The sequence below is a fragment of the Pelodiscus sinensis genome, chromosome 15 (assembly GCF_052426305.1).
Source record: "Pelodiscus sinensis isolate ZL-2025 chromosome 15, ASM5242630v1, whole genome shotgun sequence".
Taxonomy (NCBI): domain Eukaryota; kingdom Metazoa; phylum Chordata; order Testudines; family Trionychidae; genus Pelodiscus; species Pelodiscus sinensis.
The window spans coordinates 6577101-6597420 of record NC_143066.1 but is presented as its reverse complement, the minus strand read 5'-3'; the positions used below and the strand labels follow the sequence as shown (position 1 = coordinate 6597420).

The window sequence follows — 20320 nt, the reverse complement described above, 5'->3', positions numbered from 1 at the left end:
ACACAAACAGCCTTCCCTGTGCCCAGAAGAGTTACGCTGAGCTCTTGTCTGCTCTGCATTATCTAGATGCTGCATTCAGCTTTCCTTGGTTCCTCCATCTAGTTTTTCCTGAATTTGCCTGTGTAGCTGCCCTGCTGCCAGATCTGGATGAATATGCTGATAAAATCCAGGGCACCGATATTTTCCCTTCCCAGCGGTTGTATGTCGCTATGCATGCATTCCCCTGCAGCTTTTGTATCACAGACAGTACATAGAAAAAGACGGTTTGGGAGCGGTGAGTCAGGGTATCATTAGGGAAAGTGCGTATTATTCTCTCCAGCAGCCAAAAGCTGTTTCCACAAATGGGAACTGGAGCTGTTCCCAGGAAAGAGCAGTTAGATGGGTGTGTTGGCCTGCGCTACAGCTTCCTGGTGTCCTGCTATTCAGAAAGAGAATTGGCATCTTCAGTGCTCTGGGCTTCCAGGTGTGTGACTCTACTCCAGGGCCAGGGAACCTTTCTTGGGTCGGGGGCCACTGACTCTCAGAAAAATCAGTTAGGGCCACACACAAGTGAGAAGCAAAAAAACCCAAAAAACCAAAACACCTCACTGACATGGCCCCGAACTGAGAGAGACACTCCTCACATTGCCTCCCACACTAGAGCCTAGGGCAGCCCAGGCCAGATTTTGTGTGCTCCAGCCCTGCAGTGGGATGGTGGGGGCTGGAATGCCACTGTGGCCTCCCCAATGCTGAGCCTTGGGTGCTGGATCCAGACAAGCTGGGGACTGCATCTGGTCCCCAGGCCTTAGGTTCCCCACCTCTACTTCTACTCCATGTTGAGGGTTGAGCTTTTTGTTTAGGCATGTGATGTAACTAACTAGTAGGGTTGTAAAATCCTGTTTGTTTAGTTAACCAGTTAAACATTATGGAGCATCTCTGCCGCAGGCGTGCCCTGAAACCATGGCAGACCCTGTGAGGTGGCAGGCTGCTTCAGCCCCCTCTAGTTAACTGTAACCAGTAAGCAGCACCTGTTAAAGGTGATGCTGACTGGTTAGCCTTTCACATCCCTGATAGCTATCATCTCTGTACTGGAGGGAGCTCCACTGGCCTGCACCACTGATGAGCATACGACGCAGACGGCCTGCTTTCATTCTGTGGAAATCCATGGTGCGCCCATCCCTTGAACAATGCAGTTCTGGTTGCCCTTGCTCAAAACAGACATATTAGACTTGCACAAAGTACAGAGAAGGGCAACACAAGTAATTAGGGGTCAGGAACAGTTTCCATATAAAGCAAGATTAAAAAATCTGAGATTGTTCAGCTTGGGAAGGGGGGGGGGGAAGATATGATAGAGATCTGTAAAACCATGAATGGTGTGGACAAAGTACATAGGAAATATTATCTACACCTTCATGTAATATAAGTACCAGGGATCACCCAATGAAATTAATAGGCAGCAGATTTAAAATAAACATGAGGAAGTTCTTCATACAACACACAGGCAACTTGTGGAACTCATTGCCAGAGATGCTCTGGAGGCTAAAAGCATAAATGGGCTAAAAAAGAATTAGATAAGTTCATGTCCATCAATAGCTACTGACCAAGATGGTCAGAGATGCAAACCATGCTCTAGATGTCCTTAGCCCGCTGACGGCCAGAAGCTGGGACTGGATGAATCACTCCATAATTGCTCTGTTCTGTTCATTCCTCTGACGATCTGGCACCAGCCACTGTCAGAAGACAGGATACAGGGCTTGAGGGACCATTGGTCTGACCCGCAACGGTCATTCTTATTCTACAAATGGATACCAAGGGAATACCAGAATCAGCTGCTGAGCCAGGGCTCTAGGATGCTATGGCCTGAGGTGGCCATGGGGCTAAAGAGGGGAGGTCCAGCTCTCTGGCAGGCACAGCATCAGGCTGAAATGAGCCTCAAAGAGTTTATTTGTTGAGGGGAAGTAAATGCGCTTGGGGTGAGAGCTTGCTGCATGACCAGGAAAGCAGCCCCTGGTGTAGTGAAGACTGGGATACAGTTCTCATTTGCCCAGGACCTGGAGATCCGCAAGAAGGGTGGAGGTGGCCTGTTGCCATTTGACCCCTTCTGCAGGAGTTTGCCTGCCATTGGCTGAGCCTTCGGTGTTTGATGCAAAGGGCCCAGAATGTCCTGCGAATGAACTAAGACTCCAAAGGATTAGTGGTCATGTTCCCCAGATAACTTGAGTTTTGAAGCACTCTCTCCTGACATCTATATGTTGAAGGGGGGTTGTGTGCTGCTGTGAGGCTCCTCTGGCCACGTAGGCTGGCTTTTCTGCCAAAGCCTGCTTGTGGTGCAGGGCTAGGGTGCCATTCTCCATGCCAGGACTCTGCCCTAAACATGCATCTTTCTCCTGGGCCGTGACATTTATTTCCTTTGGCTCTGTTTTCTGCAGAGGCTGGTGCAGGAGTCAGCCTGTAACCTGCCCTGCAGGGCATCAGATGCAATCCCCAAGTACAGAAGCTACTCTATACACAGCACCGAGCCCATCTTTTGCTTTGCACCGTGTATGATACACACTAGTGCATAGTGCCGTGGTGTTCAACATGCTTACCACCAGCCACGTGGCTATTTGGCCATTTGAGTGCGGCTAGTTCGCTAGAGCACTGATTGGACACCACAGGATAGTGGGTTCACTCTTATTCTGTGCAGTGTGCAGGGCAACAGGGAACCTGGCCCAATGGCTTCTCATGTCACACTTGTGCTCTATGAAGGAGACGAGCCAGTGCAACTGAGTCTGAATGGAAACAAGGAAGAGTGTGAAAAATTCCTGCTGTAGGTGCCATAGGGTTAGAAGGGATTGCAAGGGTCTAGTCTAACCCTTGCAAGATGCAGGTTTTGCTGTCTCAGCCCTCCAAGACATATGAAAACCTCCAGTGAATGACTCCACAACCTCCCTTGGGAATCTTTTCCATCGTCCCACTGTTAGTTAGGAAGTTTGTTCCAAGTTTGAATCAAAACTGTAGTTTGAACCCATTGCCTCTTATCATGGCCTCTGACAAGAGAATGGCTTTTCTCCATCCTTTTTATGGCAGCCTTTCAAGTATTTGCAAGTATAAACTCTCCCATTCCCTCCCTTATCTCTTCCAAACTAAACATCCCCAGTTCCTTCAGCTTTGGCTCATGTGGCTTGCATTCCATCCCTCTGATCATCTTTGCTGCTTGCCTCTTTCTAGACCCTTTCCAGTTTCTCTACATCCTTTTTATACATTGGTGACCAAAACTGGACACAGTAGTTTAGCTGTGGCCTATCCAGTGCCAAGTGGAGCAGTACTGTCCTCTCCCATGACTTACATATGCCTTTGCTAATGCAATTTAACATTTTCTTTTCTTTCTTTCTTTCCTTAACTACATCATATTATTGATTCGTTTAGTGCAGAGTGACTCATCAGGCCAAAGCCATGAATCTGACCGGTCTTCTGGCTGTTCATCTGTTCTGTAGTAGTAGCAATAACAGGTCAAAGGGGAGGGCATGCAGGTTCGGAAGAGAGGGGTATAAATGGACTGTGAGCAATTAATCTTGTTTGAGAGAAATTGCTTTTTGACAACTGGATCCAGGCTCCATAGCTTTGATCTGTGCCTGGGTGGAAGAGAACCACTCATAACTGTTGTTAGTAGTGAGAGGGACATTATTCCTGTAACAGTTACACCAGTGTTGCTGTATGAGGGATCAGAGTGGTGTGTTATATTTGTGGCTGTTCTGGGCCTTGGGAGGGGGCTGGTGTTGCTGAGACTGAGGACTAGGCCCTGTCTAGCTCCAGACACGTCAGGCTGGTGGGTGGGGGGGTGTGTGTGGATAGAGGATTCTTGTGGAGCTGGCATTACTGGCTTTGGAGATGGAGTCCTTGAATAGCCAGTAGTACAAGGGGTGTTACGGGTTTACTAGCAAAGGGCAGAGGATCAGACAATTCTCTGCACCTTCCTTTTGCAGAGCACAGGCTGGAGGGCAGCACCCAAATAGGGGCTGCAGAAGTCATGTGGAGAATTAGAGCCTTCATCATGACAACCTACAGAGCTATAACAGGCCCAATCACCATGTAAAACTTTGAAATCTTAGCTGCTTGGCATGCCAGAGAAGCCATGTGGAACATCCTTGTCTCCTACCATTCAGTGCTCCGTGAGTAGAGAGTGGGTATGTGTCAGGGATGGTGTTGGAAGCTAGGTTTTACATTATGGCTACTTTCTCATCTGGGTCAGAACATTGGTGCTTTTACTAATTGAGCTAGTAGCCGTATTTAAAGCTTTGCTTTGCCCTCAGTATGTTGCTGTTGTGCACAGAGGTTCTCAGCCAGATGCTGAACTTAACCTGAACTCTCTTGTGCCTGGTTCTGGGCCTAGAACCTTTCAATGCTCAGAGTTCATCAGTGACTAACTGGAAGTTCTCAACAGTCAATAACTAGCCAACAAATTAGGCAACTGGAACCCCAAGGTAGAATCAGTAAATGCAGCCTACCCAAAATGGAGCAGATATTCACATAAAGGCCAAGCCTACTTGGTTCATAACTGATTTCCTAACCCTAGTGTCATCAGGGGTCCTTATTCTGTAGCTTCATATATTAATGATCTCAATTTTAATGTCAATTTGTTGCTAAGACAAGTTTGTGGTTGTGCATTTGCAGATGACCTGTCCTAAAATATGCACAGTACTTGAGAGTGATTTCCTGTTGTTTCATCTTATACACAGATCCCCTAAATCATTGTCACTGTGGAGTAGTTCACTTATGCAAAGGTTTGTAGTCCTCAAAGCCTTTTGCTAACTGCTAGGGTGTAGACCTGTATGCATCTTGCATTGCTGCTCACTAAAATATCGTTAAGCTAGCATGGTGGACTACAGCCCACGGTCCAGGGTTAGAGTGCAGGTTCCCCAGTGCACTTTGCTGGGCTGGTCAGACAGAGGTGGGGTAGTCAGCCATGGTGTGTGAGCCACAGTTGCCCTTAAACTGCACAGTTTCCCATTGAGCCCTGCTGAGGGCTTGCAGCAGGGAGAGATCACTCCCCAGGCCCTAAAGCTGCAAGGGCTGGTGGGGAGGAGTTCCTACCTGCTAGCCTCAGCACAAAGTCATCACTAAGCCTGAGCCCCACCTCACTGGGTTACCTTGAGTCCCCTCCAGCCTTGAGCGCACTCTGCAACTGAAAGCCTATACCTCCTCCTGCACCCCACACTGTCTCATGCAGAGCCTGAGCCCCCTCCCACACTTAGCCCTTGCCCCCACTCCTGCCTTGTGAATTTTGTGTACACCAATGTGAAAGTGGCATATTGCCCATCACCTCTGTGTCTCATCTCAACACTGATGCACATAAGAAAAAAATAAGGTGCAGTGGGGATGAGTACACTAGTACGTGAGCCATGCAATAATGGAGAGCAGGACCCTAGACAGACTGACTCAAAGGACAAGTGGCTGCAGGCCTATGTGTACCAATTAATCGGGGGGGGGGGGAGAGTGAGTTGTGGAGATTTTCTGAGGGTTGGAATTCTATGTTGCTGTCAGCTCCCTGAACAGAGTAATATGGCCCACCCAGTGGTGCAAGGACCTTAGACTAACCCATGTTCTTGTTGTTCCACAGGGGCGGGAGCTGCAGTCCTGCTCCGTTCCTTGGAACCGCTGCAGGGCCTGGACACAATGAGGCAGCTGCGAAGTGCTCACAGGAAAGGATCAGCCAAACCCCTGAAGGACTGGCAGCTGTGCAATGGACCATCCAAGCTCTGTCAAGCACTTGATATTAACAAGAGCTTTGACCAAAAGGACCTGATTCACGACCCAGCAATCTGGATGGAGCCTGGCTCAGAGGCATCAGAACAGGCTGTGGTGACTGCGGCCAGAATTGGGGTCAACTATGGTGGAGAGTGGGCACAGAAACCACTGAGGTTTTATATACAAGGGAACAAATGTGTGAGTGTTATAGACAAGAAGGTGGAGAGAGAGCATGGTGTTGTGCTGTAGAGGGTGAGAGGGATGAGGATAAACAAGACTGGAGTGCTGGTAAGGTCTGTGCTTTCATTAACTGTCAGGCCCAGTGAAATGCTGGTTTGGATTTGGTTTTAATAATAAAGGTGCTTTGTTACAATGAGATGAGTAAGTGCCAGGCCCACTCCTAGCAGTGGCAAGTTCCTCGGGGGTTTCTGAATGACACTGGACTTGCTTTGGGGGCATTTGGGGCAGGGTTTGTGCCCCCTAGATGAAAGTGGTGAGATTCCACAGGTCTAGGTCCCTTCAAGTATGGGGGTTAGGTTCCTAAATACATTGACACTGCCAGTGCCTGCACAGCCTGACTCAGTCTCCATTGTCCCCAGCTGCACCACCCAGGAATGCTCTGGTCTGATTTCTGCAGCTGCTAAACCAGCAGCCACCCAGGATCCTTAGTGGAAAGAAAGTCCACAGTTGGTGAAAGTGGGGAGGGATATCCCCCTTGAAGACAAGGACACTCACCCAGCTGTGGCACCACAGGTGCCCATATCATTGCATTCCACATTGAGTGAGCTGAAGGACAGACAGCCTAGAGGTATCAACATTGCTGTGAAGCAGTCACAGGAAAGCATGAAATAGCTAAAGGACAGATTCACAGATGTACTTAAGTACAAGAAGGAGGGCTTGTAAACACTAGCACTTAAATTATAATGAAGTTATGCAGGGTGTAGGGAAAAACACTCCTCTGAATGATGTAAGTTACACAGGCTTAAGTGCTGATGTGGACATAGTTACTGTTGCTTGGGGGCTCTCCCCCTGCAATACAGAGTATCTGCCCCAGCAGCACTACAGTTGCACAGCTACTTGAATAGAGGCAACATGCTTCTGCTGCACCAGTGTCCCATCAAAGCCTGCTGTTAACTCAGCAACATCACTGTAAACCCCTTCTTCAAACTCCTCACACCAGCTGCACAGGAGGCAAGGAAGTGGGTCTGGCCCACGAAAGCTCATCATCTAATAAACCATCTTGTTAGTCTTTAAAGTGCTACATTGTCCTGCATTTTGCTCCAGCTCAGGGGGTGAGCTTTGGATGGTAGTGACTGAACAGAGCAGCTTCATTTATGTGCACCTCTATCCATGCTGACATGCTTCCGCTAGGTGCAGCGCTCCTTCCACAAGCAGATCAGGGTTACCTCTCTAAGGAGGACAATGCCAGGAATAGAACTTCCAACTGCTGCTGTCCTGCTTCTTTATTAAAATGTATAGAAACAATACTAAGACTGAGGGAGCTGAAAACAGTGGCAGTTCCCCCCTCCATACTCCACCCAGTCACTTCAAAAGGGACTGAAAGACTGAAATCACTGGGTCCTCATGGTTGGTCACTACCAGCACACTGCGAAACTTGTCAAAGAGCATGAGCAGCTGGGAGCGGCGCATGTTCTCATTGTACATGATCTCCTCCAAATGGTGCCGCCCTCGGAAATAATGCAGCAGCCTGCAAGGGAAGGAGAGAAGGTGAGCTCGTACTTGCACCAGGCAGATCTTTTCAAGCAGCAGATTAACCACCCCCACTGAGTGATGCTGAAAACTGGCCATCAGGGCATTTTGCTGAACATGAGCCCAAGAGAAAGAGGTTTCACAAACTATAAAATGGAGTTGCCCAAATTATAAACAGCTCTCATTCTGCAGTATTATTTCAGCAGTGCCTAAGAGTAGGGACTGTGCACAGTGACTTTTGGGGTATGCAGCTAGCAGAGCTTGTGTTTCCTTGCCTTTAAAACACAGTTTTAAAGAAGGGAGGCACCAAGCCTGACCACTTCTCCCAAACCACCATTCCAGATGGGCTGCTTCTCAGCCCAACCGTGCTGCAGAAACCTCAAAAGTAAATCTTTGGACAGAGTACAGGTACTTTGCTGCTTTGATTTCACTTGTGGGGAGAAGACCACAGCCCCCTCCTCCCACCCTGTATATGTGACGCAATCCTGGGATAAAAACAGAAAAGGACAGAATACAGCAATTACACCAAAAAGCTACAAATGGTGGTTCCTGTCAAATTCCTTCCCCAGTCTGCTTCTCCTGTTGTGCCAGTTTCATTCAGCCTCCGGGACATCAGCCAGAACTCCTCACCTTTTCTCCTCCTGACACTTGCATGACTTACTTTCCAAACCTGCTAGTAACAGAACAGACATCCACAGCCCAGAGAGCAGCCAGGTCTTCCCTGTGGATTGCTGACTGCTCTCTAGCTCTCAAGTTGCCAACTCAAACTAGCAAAGGAGATCAGAAATGCAAGGGAAGAAGATTTAGTTAAGTCCTTCATTTTGCATAAAATGCCAAGTAACTGAAGTCTGTCCTTAGCAGGGAAATTCTGGCTGGAAGGTTCTAGGGCAATCCTCTGGTAGCTTTAATGTCCACAGAAAGCAGGCAGGCCTTGGTTTGTGAGGTCAATCCAGAAGAGACAGATTGTAGCAAATCCTACTTATCTTCCGTAGAAGGATAAAACCAGTAAGCCTACCCTGGTGGGTTTTGACCCGTGCGATTAGCACCAACAGGATCACTCTTCCTCCAAAGCACTGCACAAGTATTAGCAATTTCTGCCTCACTGCCCTGTGTGCACAAAGAGGTGTTATTCCCACTTAGAAATGGTGACTAGAGAAAGTCTGTTTAGATAACATTTTCCATGCTTACAGCCTTGGGAAGACAGACTGAATTGGAGCTTTACAGATTTGGCCACACAATGAATTAGCAGCAGAGGCAAGATGCTAGCACTGGAGTCCCTCTTGCTGCATCAGATTCGGGAGAGCCAGCAAACACTGGTGCAAGGTTACTTTCTAGAGCAGAAGTGCCCAGCTAGCCCTCCAAATGATCCTTTATATTCTCTGTTTTTAAGCTATCCAATATCTTCCCTATGCTTTGGGAACCATCTTGCATAGGCTATTGGAAAATGGTCCAACTTGTCAGTGTGTACATGTGTGTACACACCGAGTTAAAAACTATCATACCCTAGGTTCTAAATCTACCTACTGCTTCTTGTCCATTGATATTAAAACACTGGAAATGGAAAATACCTTTCAATACTCCTGTTTCGGAACAGGACTGGCCCAGTGGAGACACTTGGTCTCACCTGCGATTTTCTAATCACCACCACTTCTCATAGGAGACTGTTTCACAATCAACACTTCTCCAGCTATTCCCCCTAACTGCCATTCTCATCCTCTTGTCCCTAGTGAACTATGGGGGAGGAACAGCTGGAATGGATAACAATACACCCTCCTGCACATTCCAAATACTCGGCTGTCCCTTATGAATCATCCCCTCCAGCCCTCAGTCAGTTGTGCTTCTCTGAATGAAATTCTTTACAATTTGTTGTCTTTGTTCTATCGCCCTCTTCAGGTGCCCACGGCTGAATGCTGCAGTCTCACCAGGCACAAAGAGGAACCAACCACCTCCCTTGTCCCTAACATGAATTCTCTTTGTAGGCACAATTAAACTGGCTTCTCTTCCAGCATATCACATTGCAAACTCATCTCTACTTTGATGTTTATCTTCATCTCTTAAGCAGGCACCATTCTATAAAACAATTAAAAACAAGTGTCCTTATATCCACTACAAACAGAGATTGCCAAAAGAAAATATCAATCTGATTTACTTTCCCACTCTTTAGGTTCTGCAATCACTTTTTGCACTGTTTCTGATCAGGTGATGAACTCGATTAGTCAATTTCACTTTCAGGGTCTGAGGTGCTGGCTAATGCTGCTAGGTGCATTCGGGTGCTAGCACAGCAGGTGAAAATTGTAAAATATTGTTCCCATTGAACTTTTTTAAAAACCATGGTAACGTTTATATTGATCTTGGGGTTTAAGGATCAATTTAAACAAGTCCCGACCATAGAGGCAACTTGCTCAGGTAGTGTGGGTCCACAAGCTTTATTTCAGTATTGCTGCTCCAATAGGTCTCCTTCCCACTGCCTGCATGAGCTTCCAATTATTCTCTCCCTCCCAACAGCTAACTACATTCTTCTACCCTATGTTTAATAACAGCAGCACCCTTTGTATTATCTTTCTGCACTGCGGTTTGGAATCATTCCTAACTGGCATCAAAGCAGGAAAAAAAAATAGATACAACTTTTATATATTTCATTTCCTCCCTGTCCTCTGCCAGTGAGGAACTGCTTACTGCAATAGGAAGTATTCCCATCGGTCTATTTAAAATAGCCGCTTAGGCACAAGTGATTATGACAATTGTCAATGATACAGCCAAAAAGCAGGAATGTTTGATACACATATTCATTCTGCATTTGAAAACAATCATGGAAAGGCAAGACTAGTAGGCCTCTAGAAGCCATCTTGTCCATTTCTCTCACCCCCTGCTACCCCTGGAGATTAGATTAAGCAAACCTAGATCATCCCTGACAGGTATTTGTCTAACTTGCTCTTTAAAACTTCCAATGATGAGGATTCCATATCCCCTCTATGTAGCTTAACTCCTTCAAAAACAATGAAGAGTCCTGTAGCACCTTGGAAATTAACGGATTTATTAGGGCATAAGCTTTCATGGGTAATCTGTTAGTTTCGAAGATGCCAGAGGACTCCTTGTTGATTTTGCATTTATAGACTAACATGGTTCTCTCTCTGAGACTTAACTCCTTAGAGTTAGCAAGTTTTTCCTACTGTCCAGCCTAAATTTCCCTTGCTGCAAATTAAGTTGAGAATTTCTTGTCCAACCATCAGTGGATATGGAGAACTACTGATCTCCATGCTCTTAACAACTTTCTACATATTTGAAGATTTGTGTGCCACCTTGAGTCTTCTCTTCTCTAGACTTGAATCTTTCCTCATATTTTCTAAACTATTTATTTTTGTTGCTCTCCTTTGGATTCTAATTCATTCACATCTTTCTGAAAGTGTGGCATCCAAAACTGAACATAGTACTCCAGCTAAAGTCTTACCAGTGCCAAGGAGAATAAAATAATTACTTCCTGTGTCTTACATATGCCATTCCTGTTAATACATTCCAGAATGACATTTGCCTTTTTTGCCATTGGATTAGGTTTTCACATCATCAGTAATGAAGAAATACTTTCTATTTCAACAGTAATTAAGGAGCATGTTAAATGGTATTAACTGAAGTTAATTAAAACAAAAAAAACAGCGAGTTCAAACAAGTCACATTAAAAAGAGTTTTAAAAATTAGCCAACGACCTTTCTGGTCGTTAATATTTCATACATTTTGGAATAATGGGGAAGTTCCAGAAGGCTGAAAAGAAGCTGATGTTATTTTAGTATTGAAAAAAAGAAGAAGAAAACAGGATAACTCAGGTAATTATAGACTTGTTAGCCTGATGTTATTCCTAGGGAAAGAAAGAGAAATCAAAGAATAGCTAATATGAAACATAATATTAAGCAATATGGTTTTATGGGAAAAAGTGCCAAACCTAATGTTCTTTGATGAAATCACACGTTTGGTTGATAAAGGTAATTATGGACATCATATATTTGGAGTTCTGTAAGGAGTCTGAATACTTCCCAATATTCTTATTAAAACATTAATATGATATAAAATCAATTTAAGTCAGCAGGAATCAGCTCTTAGCCCAACACTATTCATGATTTTTATGAATGAATTGAAATAAGATACAAAACCATTGCTAATGAAGTTTGCAGATGATGAAGAGACTGGTAGGGTGATAAATAAGGAGTACAACAGGTCACAAATAGAAAGCAGGGTTGTACATTTTCAAACAAAGAATGAGGACAAGATAGAGTAATGTATCCTGGAAAGCAGCATCTCTAGAAAGGATTAAGGAGTTATGGTGGAAAGCAAACTCCACAGAGCGTAATGTGATGCTTCTAAGACAGCAAATGTGAAGTTTGGATATAAAAACAGGAATGTCAAGTAAAGGTAGAGAGATAGCATTACTACTATAAACAGTGTTGGTGAGACCTATCGGATACAGCACCCAGTTGTGTGTTCGCATTCTAAAAAGAATGTGGAGACATGGGAAAAAATTTAAAGAGAAAAGCCACAAGAATGATTTGAAGTCTAGAAACGTACCTGAGAGTGAAAGATTTAAGCAGCTCCATTTGTTTAGCTTTCCAAAGGGAAGGAAAAAAGTGACCAGATCAGTGTGCAAGTGCTTACATAGCAAGATTTCTGATACTAGAGAATCACTTGTTGACGTTCTTTGGGTTGTTACATGAGAAGTGAGACAAGATTATGATAATGGTTCTGACTCAAATTCTAACAAAAGCACTGTTGCACTGATTTTAAGTCAGTCATTCTCCTTTTAGCTGCCCTCATCTGATAGTTTGTCTATATTTCCTCACTGTTCTTCCAGACAGCTCACGCCTACTAGAGCATGTTTCAGCCTCTCCCAGAGAAGAGGAAAAGTGATTTAACAGGGAGTAGCTGAAACCCTTCCAGTAAACGCATTCAGCAATGTGGCTACACATTTGTCATAGGTTTGTCTCCCACACACTCCCCACTGGGAGAGCATTATGCAACAGTGTGTCTTGTTTTGGTAGGGTGGGGATTTTTAACGGATACAAATATAGCTGTAGCTGCGTGTTTATATCAGAGATGACCAGATCAAAGAAACTGAACAGAAAATGATACGAGTGTGATTGTCCTTAATCTTGGACCATTCCCAGAGAATTACATCGTGCCAGAGGAACTGAACTGATGACATGGTCTTCATCCCAGAGGCTAGAGATGGTCTTTTAGACTAGTGGTTCTCAACCAGGGGCTCAGGGGCCCCTAGTGGGCCATGAGCAGATTTCAGGAGGGCTGCTGCAGGGTCAGTGTTAAGACTTGCCAGGGCCCAGGGCAGAAAGCAGAGTCTGAAGCCCAGGGTTCCCAGCCATGCCACCTGGGGCTGAAGCCAAAGCCTGACAATTTAGCTATGAGGGGACCCCTGTGACTTGGGGCCCCAGACAGCTGTATTGCTTGCAACCTGCTAATGCTGGCCCTGGTGCTTATATACAGAAAAACCATTGTTGTGACACTGGTGGGCCATGAAGTTTTCATAGCATGATTGGGGAGCTCAGAAAGAAAAAGGTTCAGACCCTTGTTTTAGACACACTGGACTGAGGCCAAAGAAAGCTTTGAAGACAAGGACCAAGACACTGAACTTGACAAATTCTATGGGAAGCAGTACAGGGAATGGAGGACAGGTTAGACACATTCACGTTAGCCTGTGTTGCTGAGGAGATGTCTGCAGCATTCTAAATCAGTTAGTATTCTAAGCGCTGAAGGCTTTGTGCACAGCTATACTGCAGCGTTGTAGTCAAGCAGAGATGTGATGAACACATGAATAATTGAGGCCAGGTGTTTGCCAGGGTGGGAGAGAGTTGCTGGTCAAGCAGAGATGGTAGAAAGCATTACAAGTGGATGCTCTTATGCATGAGATCTTGCATGATCTAAAAATAAAAAAGGAGTCATAAAAAATGGAAAGTAGGACAAATTACAAAGGATGAACAAAACAGGTATGCAGGGGCAAGATTAGAAAGGCAAAGTCACAAAATGAGCTCAAACTAGCTACGGGAATAAAGGGAAACAAGAAGACTTTTTATAAATACATTAGAAGCAAGAGGAAGACTAAGGACAGGGTAGGCCCACTGGTCAGTGAGGAGGGAGAAACAGGAACAGGAAACTTGGAAATGGCAGAGATGCTTAATGACTTTGTTTTGGTCTTCACCTAGAAGTTTGAAGGAATGACTAACAGTGAATGATAGTGGGAAGGGGGTAGGTTTAGAAGATTAAAATAAAAAAAGAACAAGTTAAAAACCACCTAGAAAAGTTAGATGCCTGCAAGTCACCAGGGCCTGATGAAATGCATCCTAGAATACTCAAGGAGCTGATAGAGGAGGTATCTGAGCCTCTAGCTAGCATCTTTGGAAAATCATGGGACACAGGAGAGATTCCAGAAGACTGGAAAAGGGCAAATATAGTGCCCATTTATAAAAAGGGAAATAAGAACAACCCAGGAAACTACAGACCAGTTAGTTTAACTTCTGTGCCAGGGAAGTTAATGGAGCAAGTAATTAAGGAAATCATCTGTAAACACTTGGAAGGTGGCAAGGTGACAGGGAACAGCCAGCATGGATTTGTAAAGAATAAATCATGTCAAACCAATCTGATAGCTTTTTTGATAGGATAACGAGTCTTGTGGATAAGGGAGAAGCGGTGGATGTGGTATACCTAGACTTTAGTAAGGCGTTTGATACGGTCTCACATGATATTCTTATCAGTTAACTAGGCACATACAGCTTAGATGGGGCTACTATAAGGTGGGTGCATAATTGGCTGGATAACCATACTTAGAGAGCAGTTATTAATGGTTCACAATCCTTCTGGAAAGGTGTAACAAGTGGGGTTCCGCAGGGGTCTGTTTTGGGATCGGCTCTGATCCCATCTTCATCAATGATTTAGATATTGGCATAGAAAGTACGCTTATTAAGTTTGCAGATGATACCACGCTGGGAGGGTTTGCAACTGCTCTATAGGATAGGGTCATAATTCAAAATGATCTGGACAAATTGGAGAAATGGTCTGAGGTAAACAGGATGAAGTTTAATAAAGACAAATGCAAAGTGCTCCACTTAGGAAGGAACAATCAGTTTCACACACACAGAATGGGAAGCGACTGTCTAGGAAGGAGTACGGCAGAAAGGGATCTAGGGGTTATAGAGGATCACAAGCTGAATATGAGTCAGCAGTGTGATACTGTTGCAAAAAAAGCAAACATGATTCTGGGATGCATTAACAGGTGTGTTGTGAGCCAGGCATGAGAAGTCATTCTTCTGCTCTACTCTCTGCTGGTTAGGCCTCAGTTGGAGTATTGTGTCCAGTTCTGGGCACTGCACTTCAAGAAAGACGTGGAGAAATTGGAGAGGGTCCAGAGAAGAGCAACAAGAATGATTAAAGATCTAGAGAACATGACATATGAAGGATGGCTGAAAGAATTGGGTTTGTTTAGTTTAGAAAAGAGAAGAATGAGGGGGGACATGATAGCCTTTTTCAGGTATCTAAAAGGGTGTCATAAGGAGGAGGGAGAAAACTTGTTCATCTTGGCCTCTGAGGATAGAACAAGAAGCAATGGGCTTAAACTGCAGCACGGGAGGTTTAGGTTGGACATTAGGAAAAGTTCCTAACTGTCAGGGTACTGAAAGACTAGAATAAATTGCCCAGGGAGGTTGTGGAATCCCCATCTCTGGAGATATTTAAGAGTAGGTTAGATAAATGTCTGTCAGGGATGGTCTAGACAGTATTTGGTCCTGCCATGGGTGCAGGGGACTGGACTCGATGAGCTCTCGAGGTCCCTTCCAGTGCTAGTATTCTATGATCACTGAGGACTCCAAGCGTATTCCTAGACAGTGTACTGAACTGACCAGCAGTGAGAGTTTATCTTCAACCAATGGCGACGGCTAGCATCATGGCTGCATACTCTTCAAAGTACTTCCCTCTGCCCACCAGCATCAGCGTTGCCTTGCTCGGGTGCAAACCCTTACTGCAGTCAATGCATCACAGTAAGCAGCCATTTGCACCAGCGCAGCATACCCCAGTTTGAAAAGCAGGCTAGGCTGTACCAGTCCATACAACAGGTTTCACAAGTCAGCACATACAACTGTGTACCAGAGCAGACACAGACAAGACCATCCTGTACTTACTTTGTAAAGCACTGTAATCTTGTCTTTTGTCTCTGAACCACTGTACATTTCTAGTGGTATATAATTAATAGAACAGGACTATAGCATAGCAAAACGGCTTTCACCTCCTTACCCCATTTTAGGGAGCAGAACTGTTGGAAGTGACTCCGCCAAGAGGCTTGCTAGAGGCAATGAACTGACAGTAAAGCATTAGTCTGGCTTAGAAAGCACTACTTGATGTTCAAGGAAAGAACGCTTGTGCCTAATATATTACAGACCTAGCTCAAGAAAAGCTCCTCCATATCTGAAATATACTCTTGGAATAACCTTCCATCCCTCACCCACTCAACTCTTGGGAAAAGAATTTGGATCTGAATCCTCATCCAATGCGCATGTGGTTAACCTCTGTCAAGCTATGTCATTCCACATTCCGTTTAAAGTATCTGCACTACAGAAACCCAAGTACTGGCTGTGAATAGTCACTGACAGGCACGAGTTCTGTTACATATTAAGCAAAGAGCAGTAAGTAGGTCAGAGACAATTGTCATAGGAAAATTCGTAAGGGCCAATTTATTGTGTTTCTAAAAACAGGCACTCCCTTTGTATGCACACTGCCCTCCTGAGACTAGTCCAGTTACAGTATATTTAGTAGGCTCCTAACTAGGCTGTTACAGTAGGAGCTCATGTTGAGATACTGACACATAGAACAGAGTTCTGTTTTCCACAGCATGAGACTCATCATCATGCATCATAGCAGCTAAAAGTTACGTGAAAAGCAGAAGCTCATCTCAGATCCCTGAAAAAGGAAGAGAGTGTATGGAACAACTGGAAGGATCGCATTGCTCACTACAGCAGCTTTTCCCTATTATCCTCTATTTATATATACACTCAGTGGTGGGTACAGAATTGCGCACAGAGACTCACAATCATTTTGAATTCCTGATTTGCGATTGGAAGAGGGGAGCTGAACAAAGAACTCTGTAAATGACACTACTCAGACACACAGATTGTCTCTCATCAGTAAATCACATGATCGTTGTGATCATTCTGCAGGACAAGTCATATTTTTAATACTTCAGCATCCAGACAGTCTAAAGAATGGCAGCTGTACCTTCTAATCTCCTCAGCAATGCTTCAGGAGTGGTTATTCTGGGACATAAAACAGTCAGTTTCTGCCCACACTAAGACTGCACGGAGGGGTTCTGCAGGAAACTACATTTACTGCTTCAGTTTTTTTCTTAGGTAATCTGATGTATAAGCAAACTGCCAAATATAACCAAATCTCTTCCTCAACAGACAGTTATGTGACCTATCAGTCACACTATCTGACCTCCTGAAGAAACCAAAGTCACTTTTGGCATTTGCAAATTATGAGTTTTTGAAGAGCTGCTTCCCCCCAGCTCAACTTGTTCAGCAGGCCAAAAGTATTCTAGAGGCCAAACTGAAAGATAAGGGTGTCATTATAAGAATGATGGTCATAAGAAGCTTTATGTAATGGGAGCAGAACAATAATAGTTCAGACCCAATTTCACAGAATTTTCAAGTATTTTATCAGAAGATGCTGTAGATTTTTTTTTAAGGACTTGCAGACACCTAGCCATTGATAAGGACAAAGTTCTCCAATGACCAATTCATCTCCATCTGAGCCAACATCTCAGACTCCACATCTTCTGAATCAGTGGAATACTGCCATCTCCAAGTTACACAAAGGGAGCAGCAGAGGCATGTTTTAGTGCAGGACAGTCACTACATCTGCAGGCTTTCGGAATTATCTACAAAACATCCATGGTCTCAACTGGTCCAGTTGCAAGGAACTCTGCAACATACAAGGCAACTATTTTATTCCCACAGCCGTCTGAGTGCTGCAGTCCTAGCCACATATGCCAGGGGCGATCTAGTCAGGGAATATCTGGGTGATCTGGAATGCAGGAGATGAGCTGTAACACTTCCGCAAGTATGAATCCCAGAAAACCCTAAATTCCTGTGATGCCTCTGTATTTGCAATGCTTTTAATACAGGCAGTCCCCGAGTTACGCGGATCCGACTTATGTCAGATCCGCACTTACGAACGGGGCTCTCTCGCCCCGGAGCTCGCAGGCAGCGGGACCACCCAGAGCGCAGCGGTCCCACCACCTCAACCTCTGGGGCGAGAAAAGCTGCTCCGGGTGCCCCTGGTCTGCTGGGGACCGTCTCCAGCAGACCAGGGACATCCGGAGCAAAGCCAGGGAGAGGCGCGGGACTCCGCTGCCGCTTTGCTCCCGGTGCCTCTGGTCTGCTGGGGACCGTCTCCAGCAGACCAGGGACACCTGGAGCTAAGCCGGGAGGCGGAGGGGTCCCAAGCCTCTGAGGCTTTGCCAGAGCTGGGGTGCTGCTGGGTTGGTCCAGTAGCGCCGCCGCTCCTCAGTGCTACTGGACCAACCTGGCAGCACCCCAGCTGTTCTGCCCCAGGAGTCCTGATTCAGCCGCTGCTGATCAGTTTCAGCAGCGGCTGAATCAGGACACCTGGGGCAGAGCAGCTGGGGTGCTGCTGGGTTGGTCCAGTAGCGCCGAGGAGCGGCGGCGCTACTGGACCAACCCAGCAGCACCCCAGCTGCTCTGCCCCAGGCGTCCCCAAGTCAGCCGCTGCTGAAACTGCCCAGTGGCTGACTACAGGAAGCCTCTGCCCCGGGCTTCCTGGAATCAGCCGCTGATCAGTTTCAGCAGCAGCTGACTTGGGGATGCCTGGGGCTCTTAAGTTGAATCTGTATGTAAGTCAGAACTGGCGTCCAGATTCAGCCGCAGTTGAAACTGATCAGTTTCAGCAGCGGCTGAATCTGGACGCCAATTCCGACTTACATACAGATTCAACTTAAGAACAAACCTACAGTCCCTATCTTGTACGTAACCCGGGGACTGCCTGTAATGCTTTCTTACAGATCTCAGGGAATGTTAACAGGCCTTTAACTACACCACGCATATGCACACACTGGGGCCTCTGCTTTAAGGCTCTCTTGCACTTGTTTTCAGGCTATGCAACTTCCATTTTGTGCCCTCAAGAGCGAGACACTCTCACTACCAGACAACAAGACAATTGGTAGGCAGTGAGACTTTAGACTACAATGTCCATCAGAAGGTCTCGAAGTCTTTCCCTAGATCCAGAATTTATTAACAAAACATTCTTGGGGAACTAATTAAAAATCTGGCCATTAGCTAGTGTTAAATACCAAAAACCACTGATGAAAAGGTCCCACAGGAATAAGCCAAAAATTTAATCTTCCAAGGTGAACTTCCTTCCAAGGTGAACTAATGCAGAAATTAATTGAAAAGGGGGATGAGAAAAGGAGGTTACGTTCTCTCTACCTTGCAAACATGCGGAGATCCTCTGGATTCTGTGCAGCAGGAACATTGAGAATAGCTTCCCGCTCATGTTCAGACAAGCTTGCTAGCAGGTTCTCAGTCATACGTTTATTCAATGGGGAGTCACCACCAGGTATCAGCTCAGCACTGGAATTATCCATACTAGGGCTTGTGAGAGTCATATCATCACTACTGGCTGTAAATCAGAAATAAAATGATGCTGTCAAGAGTACAAACTAGCAAGCTCTTTCTGCCCCTCCCTTCCAATCAAACTCGTCAGCTTAGTACAGCAAAGAGAGGTGGACTGGAAACATGACATGAGAACTGTCTGAAAACAAACGAGGACAGGGAATTTGGTTCTTTTGGCCAGTGTGCTGGGTTTGCAGACAAGTGATGAGTAATTTGGGACAACATACAAAATATTATTGGGACATCCCATTTTCAGGAAAATCTTGAATTGAATAGCTATCAAGCTAGGAAATCTGTGGATGGGGTATTCCTTGCAAGTACATCCACGTCACACTGCCGAGGAGGTAGGATTCAGTTTCTGGGAATAATGGTATGATCTTAAAAGAAGATATTATAGAATTAACAAACAACGCATTTAAAACATACATAAGGAAACACTTCACAGAAATATACAGTCAACCTATGGAACTTGTTGCCTGAGGATGTTTGAGGGCCAAAAATGTAACTGGGTTAAAAAAGGGGGAGAGGGAAAGGGATATGAGAAATTCATGGAGGAATGGCTATTAGCCAGGATAGTCAGGGATGCAACCCCAAGCTGTGGCACCTCTGGCTGACAAAAGCTGGGACCATACGACAAGATGAAACAATCTATAATCTCCCTGTTCTGTTTGTTCCTCTGAAGTACCTGGCACTTGCCACTGTAAGAAGACAGGATACTGGGCTAGACAGATCACTGGCCTGACCCAGTATAGCGATTCCTAGTATCGGATATGACTGTCAGAGTAATTAAAGACAGAGCTAGAAATATCTAACAATTTTATAAACTGGTGATATATAGCAAACAGAGAGCCCAGCCCATTAAAAGGTGTATGTGAACTCCGACTCTCATGGGGCACTGTGAGGGCTTAGGCAGACACAGAGATTACATACAGAGCTGAAATATTTCCCACCACAGAAAAATCAAAATAAAATTGAAACATTTCAACAAAATTAACATTCCTCCAGTGGAAAATTTTAATCCTGGAGAAGCCACATTTTCCCTGAAAGACTTGGACAGAAAATTCCCAGACTGCTCTAGTTTAAACATGAAAGGATAATGAGAAAAGTAGAGCAGTTGGGAGGGTGGGCACTGGCAGAAGAGAAGGCCAAGGAAGCTACACTGCAATTCAGAACTACCTACTGGGAGGGTAGTGTTCTTAAAGATGCCTAGCAAAGGAAAAAGAAAAACTGAG

At 45.3% G+C, this 20320-nt stretch overlaps 2 protein-coding genes across 14 annotated transcripts in view; one reads left to right on the top strand and one right to left on the bottom strand.

Moving 5' to 3' along the window:
* MPG (N-methylpurine DNA glycosylase) overlaps positions 1-6082 on the top strand; it is a 31874-nt gene extending 25792 nt beyond the window's left edge. For all 4 annotated transcript variants that reach the window (XM_075899194.2, XM_089782241.1, XM_014574298.4 and 1 more), the window contains one exon: positions 5579-6082. In XM_075899194.2, the coding sequence (XP_075755309.1) occupies positions 5579-5955 (377 nt within the window). In that variant the 3' untranslated portion in view covers positions 5956-6082. The remainder of the gene's footprint in view (positions 1-5578) is intronic.
* Positions 1-20320, bottom strand: part of NPRL3 (NPR3 like, GATOR1 complex subunit) — a 96349-nt gene that overhangs the window by 9094 nt on the left and 66935 nt on the right. For 9 of the 10 annotated variants that reach the window (XM_089782236.1, XM_089782235.1, XM_089782233.1 and 6 more), the window contains 2 exons: positions 18903-19095; positions 7253-7414 (listed from right to left, as the gene is read on the bottom strand). In XM_089782236.1, the coding sequence (XP_089638362.1) occupies positions 7253-7414; positions 18903-19095 (355 nt within the window). Of the gene's footprint in view, positions 1-7154; positions 7415-18902; positions 19096-20320 lie in introns of those variants that run through there. The other variant, XM_089782237.1, reaches the window with a different exon arrangement.